Source organism: Hippocampus comes, unplaced genomic scaffold (assembly GCF_001891065.2).
Source record: "Hippocampus comes isolate QL1 unplaced genomic scaffold, H_comes_QL1_v1.1 scaffold25, whole genome shotgun sequence".
Taxonomy (NCBI): Eukaryota; Metazoa; Chordata; class Actinopteri; order Syngnathiformes; family Syngnathidae; genus Hippocampus; species Hippocampus comes.
The window spans coordinates 969543-978024 of record NW_017804844.1 but is presented as its reverse complement, the minus strand read 5'-3'; the positions used below and the strand labels follow the sequence as shown (position 1 = coordinate 978024).

The 8482-nt window shown below is 50.7% G+C and overlaps 1 protein-coding gene across 1 annotated transcript in view; it reads right to left on the bottom strand.

Moving 5' to 3' along the window:
* Positions 1-268: 268 nt before the first annotated feature.
* Positions 269-8482, bottom strand: part of LOC109518522 (ribosomal protein S6 kinase alpha-3-like) — a 17029-nt gene continuing 8815 nt past the window's right edge. Inside the window, 18 exon segments of the mRNA XM_019874406.1 lie at positions 269-1146; positions 1448-1588; positions 1773-1890; positions 2012-2088; positions 2168-2329; positions 2469-2627; positions 2736-2825; positions 2900-3025; positions 4334-4635; positions 4711-4799; positions 4912-4982; positions 5228-5370; positions 5462-5499; positions 5571-5677; positions 5757-5836; positions 5978-6058; positions 6253-6334; positions 6598-6714. Coding sequence (XP_019729965.1) covers positions 1024-1146; positions 1448-1588; positions 1773-1890; positions 2012-2088; positions 2168-2329; positions 2469-2627; positions 2736-2825; positions 2900-3025; positions 4334-4635; positions 4711-4799; positions 4912-4982; positions 5228-5370; positions 5462-5499; positions 5571-5677; positions 5757-5836; positions 5978-6058; positions 6253-6334; positions 6598-6714 — 2106 coding nt within the window. The 3' untranslated portion in view covers positions 269-1023.

Sequence of the window (8482 nt, the reverse complement as noted above, 5' to 3'; positions counted from 1 at the left end):
CCCCCCCCCCCACCACCACCAGCACTAACCGTACAAGGGATGTTCGGTACCACTTATTTACATTTTTTAAAATGTATATATTTTTTTAAAACATTTTTAATGTGCTTATATTTATATTTATTTATATACTTTTTGTTGTTTGTAATTTTGCTGCTGTGAATTGGAAATTTCTCCATTGTGAGACAAAAAAAAACTAGTACCAGAATTCACTCCTGAATATTATTTCTCATCATTTTGGGGAGAATTCTTAGGGTTTCATTTTTTTTTAAAAAATCAGCAATGTATTTCACTGGGAAACAACTATATGCAAATTTTGGCTACACGCGGGCGGGCCGGTGCTACAAATCGAAGCGAAAAGTGGAGATCGATTATTCAGCAAATCGGTTGTCTTGTTTTTTAATTTGCTGATCGGTGATCATCTCCAAAATACTGGTAGTGTAAAGATTAGCTCCTAATACTACCAGTGAGTCATTCTACTAGTGGAACGAATTGTCCACTTCAGTGGACAAAGAGCCGACTAGTACCTGTACCGCCAGCTGGATATTGAATAAACACGCAAACGGCTTTCCAAAGAGGACCGGAGACAGCGCGGCCAAACAATTTGCAGGGTTTGTCACCAAGTCGACAAAACTGACAGAAGACGTTTGTTTATATTCTGCTTTGGGATGCGACCAATCACTGAAGTTTACGTCACCGTGACGAGACAGGGAAGTTAAAATCAAAGCATCTTACGTCTTGAAATGCTTCTGTGTAATGATCGTGTTTCCCAGGGCTGAGCTTTATGTACACACGCGCTCGCTTCCTGTTCTGATTGTCCAAAGCAAAAATCCACAGAAGTTGATGCCGGGAAGAACGTCGCCAGCCGTCCAATCGGAAGAGTCCGTTGAGTGTGCAAGAGGGCGGCGGCCTCTGTGTGCTCCTTTTTTGGGGCATCGGCGCTTCCTGGATTCCATCAGTAGTCTGTCCAAGGGTCAGCTAGAGGTCAGAGTTGATGGGAGGTGAGGGAGGTTGGGATGCTGGACGTCACAGAGCGGTGGAAGTGAGCTTTTTCACACCCCTCCGCTGCGCCAAAGTGGAGCAGCCCACCGGCTCCAGAACCGGCGGGACGTTTCTATTCAGGGCCGAGTACGTGGCCGCCATTGCTCCCTGGAACGCAAATATTAGCGTTACTTCCATTACAGCGTAGGGTGCTACAAGAGCTAATCCGTGTCTGCCATCTAGTGGTCAATGGTGATATTACAATGTAAAACTATATAGTGAAACGCAATTATTTGTGTGAGATTTGTAAGACCCAGACCGGCTGGCAAATAGCAAAAAATCTGGCCTTTGCTCAGAGTCAACTGGGCTTTGAGGCAGACATGCTAACCACTTTTCCACTTGAAGTTGGATTCTTGAGATATTATTTCTTTGTTGGGACGTGACGGAAAGCTCAAGTTGACCGAGTCACCTTGACGAGATGCGGCGCGTCCTGTCTGTTGAGCGTGTATTTGGGCAACTGGTCTCGGTGCGTGACCCACGGGTGCCGCAGGACCTGACCGGCCGTTAGCCGCTGGTGGGGGTCCACGTGCAGCATCTTTGACACCAGGTCCTGAGGGGCCACAAACGCAAACATGCCACTCGTTATCATCATGAGTTGGGGCCAGACTATATGACTTCAAAATCCAATATTTGATTTAAAAAAAAATAGAGCAAAATCAACCAAAACTTTATTGACTTGATAAATTCGCTTCAGCCCAATTGTTGATTAAATCTGTCTGTTTGAGGAAACGTACCTTGGCCTCAGAAGACACCGAGTTCCAGTATCCTCCGGTCAGCGAGAACTTCCCGCTGCCGATTCGGGCCAAAATCTCCTCTGGCGTGTCCTCTGGGCCGTTAGCAAACGGAGTGAAGCTGCACAAAAGACGACAAGCCATTGAAAGTTCCAATTGGACGAGCAAAAAATAAAAAATAAAAATTCATTTCAAAACAAGTTGAAGCTTTGCAACTAGACTACATGGAGTCCTGAGTCTACCCTGTTAGCATGGTGTACAGAAGCACTCCAAGACTCCAGATGTCACAGGCTGCGTCGTAACCCTGCTTCTTTAGAACCTGTGGGCGACATGCAAATTAACTGTGTTGAGTGTGTGACATCTCAACACCCACCCCCTCCCAAAAAAAAGCCTCTCACCTCGGGAGCAACAAAGTTGGCGGTGTAGCACGGTGTCATGAGCAGGCCGTTCTCCGCCCTTAGCTGCTTGGCGAAGCCAAAGTCGCAGATCCTGATGGATTCGGCGTTGCCGCTCTCGTCCACGTAGAGGATGTTGCTGGGCTTCAGGTCTCGGTGCACCACCTTCACGGCACACAAGCAGGACATGTCAAACAAATCCAATAAATTGAATTCATTTCCATAAGCTGTTCATGGTCCACGTTAGCATTAAGCTAGGGTAACGAAGCTAGCACAACAAGAGTCCTAGACAGTGTGGACGCACCCCCTGCACGTGAAGGTACTCCAGCGTTTTGGCGATGGTGAAGAGAACGGCGCTGGCCTCTCGCTCGGAGAAAAACTTCTGGCGTAGGATCTTGTCCAGTAGCTCTCCGCCCTTCATCAGCTCCGTCACCAGGAAGACGGAGCGGCCGTCGTCGTACACCTGACACGATGGAAAGAGGGCGCCGATGAGAAAATATCGCGTTTGTCGTCGAAACCCTCCGGCGGTGACGTCGGACAGCAGCCGCACACATTGTGGGCTTTGACTTACGTCTTTGAGTGTGATGATATTGGGGTGCTGGCCGTATCTGAGGAGGATTTCCACCTCCTCCGTGGGGTCCCGCTTGGCTTTGTTGATGATCTGCAACGGGAAGACCCGTTCAGGCGGGTGCCCGAGTGTGGGCGGTGTACACCGTCCGTACGAGGCGCTCCCACCTTGACGGCGTAGTCCATGCCGGTGCCCTTGTGCACGCAGCGCTTGCAGATGGAGTAGGAGCCCACGCCGATGTCCTCTTTGACATCGTACGCGTCGCAAAACTGAGACGTGCTTCTGTGGAGCTGCTGCAGGGCAAAAGGAGTCCAATGTCAGGTCACACATGATCAGCTTGGGCCCTTTTTTGTTGGCTGTGGTCCCTGCGTTTGTTTGTTTTGTCTTCTAGGTGGCGACACTGCTAGCAGAGAGTTTGAGCAACTGGGAGATTGGACGCTAAGTATGCTGTCCTGTATTTCTTCTAGTGTTTTTTTTTGTTTTTTTTTAACCGAGTCACTATTTTTTCCCCCATGTTTTGATTCATATTTTTGGGGTGTCCTCCTGGCTGCCACACAACCCACACACAGAAGCAAAATGTGGGTTGATGCGTGCCTGTCAAGCAGGTGTGTCTAAGTGAGTGGCATAAGCAGCCAAAAGTCAGTCTGTTTGGTTTCCCGCTGTTACTGTGTCTTTTTTTTTTTGTTTTTTTGGATCCATGCATCTTGTGAGTGTTGTCATTTTGTATTTGGCTGCTTGTCCTCTTCAATAAACAGTTGAAAAAAAAAAAAGTCTACCAAAAAACTTGCAGTTAAAAAAAAAAAAAAAAAAAGATAATGAGGGCCTTCGAAAGTCAAGATGTGCCTTGGCCCAATAAAAGTGAGGAAACACGGCACTTGGAGGTTAAGCAGGAGTCTCTGTCAGCCCCCAATCTTGAGTGGGCGGAGTCGAGAAAGTTTGGGATTTTGCACCGTTTTGGTTTTCACGCAAGCCAGCGGCAGCAGCTCATGTTATGATGAGCCTTCATTCCGTGTGTGTGCGCGCGCGTGTTGGGGTGTCCTCCTGGCTGCCACACAACCCACACACAGAAGCAAAATGTGGGTTGATGCGTGCCTGTCAAGCAGGTGTGTCTAAGTGAGTGGCATAAGCAGCCAAAAGTCAGTCTGTTTGGTTTCCCGCTGTTACTGTGTCTTTTTTTTTTGTTTTTTTGGATCCATGCTCCTTGTGAGTGTTGTCATTTTGTATTTGGCTGCTTGTCCTCTTCAATAAACAGTTGAAAGTGAGTGTGCATTTCCATTTTCCTTCACTTCCCTCGAGTGTCTGAAGCTCAATACAGTACTAAGTCAAATTTTGGCTTGTAATACATCGAAAAAAAAAAAGTCTACCAAATAACTTGCAGTTAAAAAAAAAAAAAAAAGATGAGGGCCCTCGAAAGTCAAGACGTGCCTTGGCCCAATAAAAGTGAGGAAACACTGCACTTGGAGGTTAAGCAGGAGTCTCCGTCAACCTCCAATCTTGAGTGGGCGGAGTCGAGAAAGTTTGGGATTTTGCACCGTTTTGGTTTTTACGCAAGCCAGCGGCAGCAGCTTCATGTTATGATGTGTGTGCGCGCGCGTGGGTACCTGAACGATGGCGTTTGGCATCGGCTGCGTTTCCTCTTCTGTTATTGCCACAAAACTGAATCCTCGGAAGAGCTGATGGGCATTGGCGCTGGGCGGCACTCCCGGAGAGTCTGACACATCAACGCACGCAAACGCACTCATTAGTTTGCCCGCCCCGGACTTGATGCGTCAAGGAAGCATCCGGTGAATGGATGAGTCACAACATGGACGGAAAAACGTGAAGGCGCAAAAACGCACATTCCAGTCGATGGTGCTGAAGAACTGATGCCTCTTGATCTCCTCCACACCGTCGGGACCGGCGCCTTCGAACGTGAAAGGGAACAGTTTGGAACGACGACAGGGACGCGAAGAGGGAATTGAGCGCGATTGATGCTCACCTAATCGGTTGGACGGGTTGCGCTTAAAAAGGTTCCTGAGAAGACTCTGGGCTTCGGAACTTAAAAACTGCGGCATTCCCAGCTTGGCCCTGCAGAGACAAGTTGAGCGTTCAGGATTTGAGTCGATCACGATCAGGAAACACGATTTCAAAGCGACACATTGATGTTTGCTGTCCTTCTGAGGGCTTGGTGTGGACTCACTTGAGGATCATGGTCATGGTCTCTTTGCGGTCTTTGCCTTGGAACGGCAGAGTGCCCGTCAGCATCTCAAACTTGAGGAAGAACAATAAATCAGAAAGTACACAAGAAAAAGACCTTCAAGTCAAATCTCTGATGTCGCAGAAATGCCATGTCCGATTCGAATCGATTTTTTTCGCCCGCGTTGACACACACACAAAAAAAAACAAACAAACGACAAAGACATTCAAATGATTTCACGCTCAAGGCTTGCTTCACTTTCAGCTTCGTTGAGGGCCTTTTTGGGAGGTAGAAAAAAAAAACACGCTCTCCCACTCACCATCAGAACGCCGTAAGACCACCAGTCGGCACTGTGCGTGTGCCCCCGCCGGTTGACCACCTCCGGGGCCATATACTCCACCGTCCCGCAGAACGAGTACGCCTTGTTCTCGTGGTCGATGGACTCTTTGCTCAGGCCAAAGTCTGCACAGGTACACACCCCAAACGCAGAAATTTGAGGCAAACCTTTTAAGAGGAAACGAGAGGCCCCCACGCGCGGCGTCAAATGACGCACCTGTCAGCTTGATGTGTCCGTCCTCATCCAGCAGGATGCTGAAACGACAACAACACGTCAGACTCAAAACATTTTTTTTCCGAGATGACTGACGCGTGCGTGCGCGTACTTCTCGGGCTTCAGGTCCCTGTAGATGATGCCGAGGCCGTGAAGGTGATCGAGAGCCAGCGCCAGTTCTGCCAGGTAGAATTTCACATCCTCCTCTGTGAACATCACCTACAACACACACTCACAATTTCAATATCGATGACTCAGATCAGGATTTGGGTAAAAAGCGTTCTTGTTGCCGTGCTACCTCTTTGGAAAGCCTGGTGAAGAGGTCTCCCCCTCTCAGGAAGTCCAGGATCAGGTAGAGCTTCCCCTCCGTCTGGAAGGCTGAGGGGGGGAAAAGGAAGCGATGCCGATGAAGTCGGCATGATTCGCCTGCCCGTTGCGGGGAGGCTCAAAAGTGGACACGAGGACGACGAGTGGCCGGATGGCGGCGTGGTGACTCAGGGGTAACTCGGCCTGACTCACCGTAGTGCAGTTTGACGATGAAGGGATGATTGACTTCCACCAGGATGTCTCTCTCCATCTTTGTCCTGACCCGGTCGCGCACTTAAAGACACACACACAGATTCACATTCACATGCGCGCAAAAGGTGAGACTCCGCAATCACTCGTCGTTGCCAAAAAAACGTAACGGGGGTTGCAAAACATTTCGAGAATGGACATTTATTGTGGGAATTTATGGCAATCAGGAAGGAATTGGGGGTACCTCCAAAACATTTAGCGTATGTGTGTGAGCGTACCTTTTAGTGTCGCTTTCTTGAGAACTTTCATGGCATACAGTTGGCCGGCGTCAGGGCCCGTCACCTTCCTCACCAGGAACACCTAAACGCAACGGACACACATACACACACACACACTGTACCTCAGTATTGTGCAGCGTGCGCTTTTCACTCCGTCGCTGCGCGATGGTTCTTCTATTAACACGGAGCGACAGCGCGGGCGGGAGACTAATTGCTCTTTCGTAAAACACGGCACTCGGCGGGAGCGTGAAGGGCCCTCGGCCCGCCGTCGCCATGGCGACGGCCGACGGGTGCCCCCGCCGAGTGCGTCGAAGCGGAAGCAAACGCGGGCGCGCGCATGCACACCTTGCCAAAGGAGCCTTGTCCCAGGACTTTGCGCAGCTCGAACTGCCGAGGGTCGGCCTTCTCGCATCCTTCCTTCACGTGGTGAGTGATGCTAATCTCCTTGATGGGCACGTCATCCTGCAACGCACACGAACACACCGGGTTAGGAAAAACGGGTTGTGCGAAGCGCAATTACTGTGTTGGGACAAGGCAAAAAGTTCCGACAACTTTAACGTGGTCATGGGGGCGTGGTCGAATGTGTGAGATCTGGAAAATGCCTCCACTTCATCATTATTATTATTATTTTTTTTTTTCAAATCTCTGTGAATATGAACATTTTCATCAACCATTAGCACATTTTTAGAATAGGCTGGCGGGTTACTCGCCCAATTTGGTGACCATTGCTCGAGGTCATGCCATCAAAAGGCACAAATTAATGGCATTCGCATTCATTTCAATGGGTAAGGTTGATTTGAGATAAGTACTCTGACCAATTGAGTTCAATTGGATCTCTTGTACGGTTGGGATTGACTGGCCCGCGTGTACTGGAGCGCGCGTCCAGCAAGGTTTTGCCTCGGCGTCGGTCCGCCAAGTGGCCGCCTCCCTTGTATTGTTCTGCTCAACGTCAGAAAGTTGGCGCCGGGAATGAAATGAAGCAAAAGCGCATCGCGCCAGTATTCTGACGACAGCTAGCGACAGGGTGAGCGGGCTCGCCGAGCGCCTGACGTCGGCGCATAACAACGTGAGCGCACACACACTCGGTTGTCATGGAGCCACCCCCGGTACCTGCGCGCCGTAAGCAAGCCGAGTGACTAATGATGGCAACCAGTGCGAGCGTGCGTTCAGCCTTCAAATTCTTTGCAAAGGGAACGGCGCAAGCCTAATCCGCCTCCTCCTCTTCCTCGCTCAGTGCCGCATACCTGGCCTTCCCAGGGGGACGACCTGCCGACTCCAGGTGCACGCTGGGTCCTGTAGTCAAGGGCGTGGCCCAGGCTGCGCGGCGACAACATGCTCCTGCGCCGCGACGGGACTGAGCGGTACCGAGCGGCGCCGGCTTCTGATCATTCTTGACACTTTGTCGTTTGCTTTCTCTCTCGCTCGCTCACAGACGTTCTCTTCTCCTCCCTCCTTGCCGCCCCCCTCCCCCGCCGACTCTTGTGTCTTTCTTTGAACACTTGTCACCTCTCGCTACTCTCATAATGACACGCACAATTTGATCCTTCGGGGAAGTGGAACCAGGGCTGACAAAGGTTAGCTTCGAGCCGCAGGAATTTTGGATTTTAATATACTTTCGGCGTGAGAGTGACATGACAGAGTCAAAGCCTGAAATTCGGAGGAATGTTGACATTTCAAATGCGCACGTATGCGTGAGTCACCACGCAGATGGCAGATCGGAGCCGGAGCGACAGGATGCTCATGTCACACCTCTTAATCACGCCATCAAAAGTGCAAAGCCAGCGCCTGTGCTCTCTCTCTCTCACACACACACACACACACACACACACACATACACACACACACACACTCGTGCAGTTTCTTCACTGTCACATTGAAACAATGCCCTGTTTTGGAATCAAGACATTCCTCCAGAAAATAATTGCCAGGTGAATCGATTCCGAAAACAATCATGAGTTGCGGCTCGGAGAACGCGCGCGCCACCCGACTCACAGTCCAGCCGCGGGCCGGCGATCCCAAACAGCCCAGCGCCCCCTTCCTCTTGACGGCCGGCTCGTGGCAGCCGCCGCCCGTCCTGCTGGGGGGCAGCAGGAAGTGACGGAGGGCTTTCAGCCGGCCCCTCAGCCCCCGGAGGAGCCCGGCGAGAGCGCACACGCACGCCGGCTTGGCGTGAGGCGCCTGGTGCTTCATCGTAAAGAGTCGACGGCGGAGTGACACTTGTCGGTCGCAC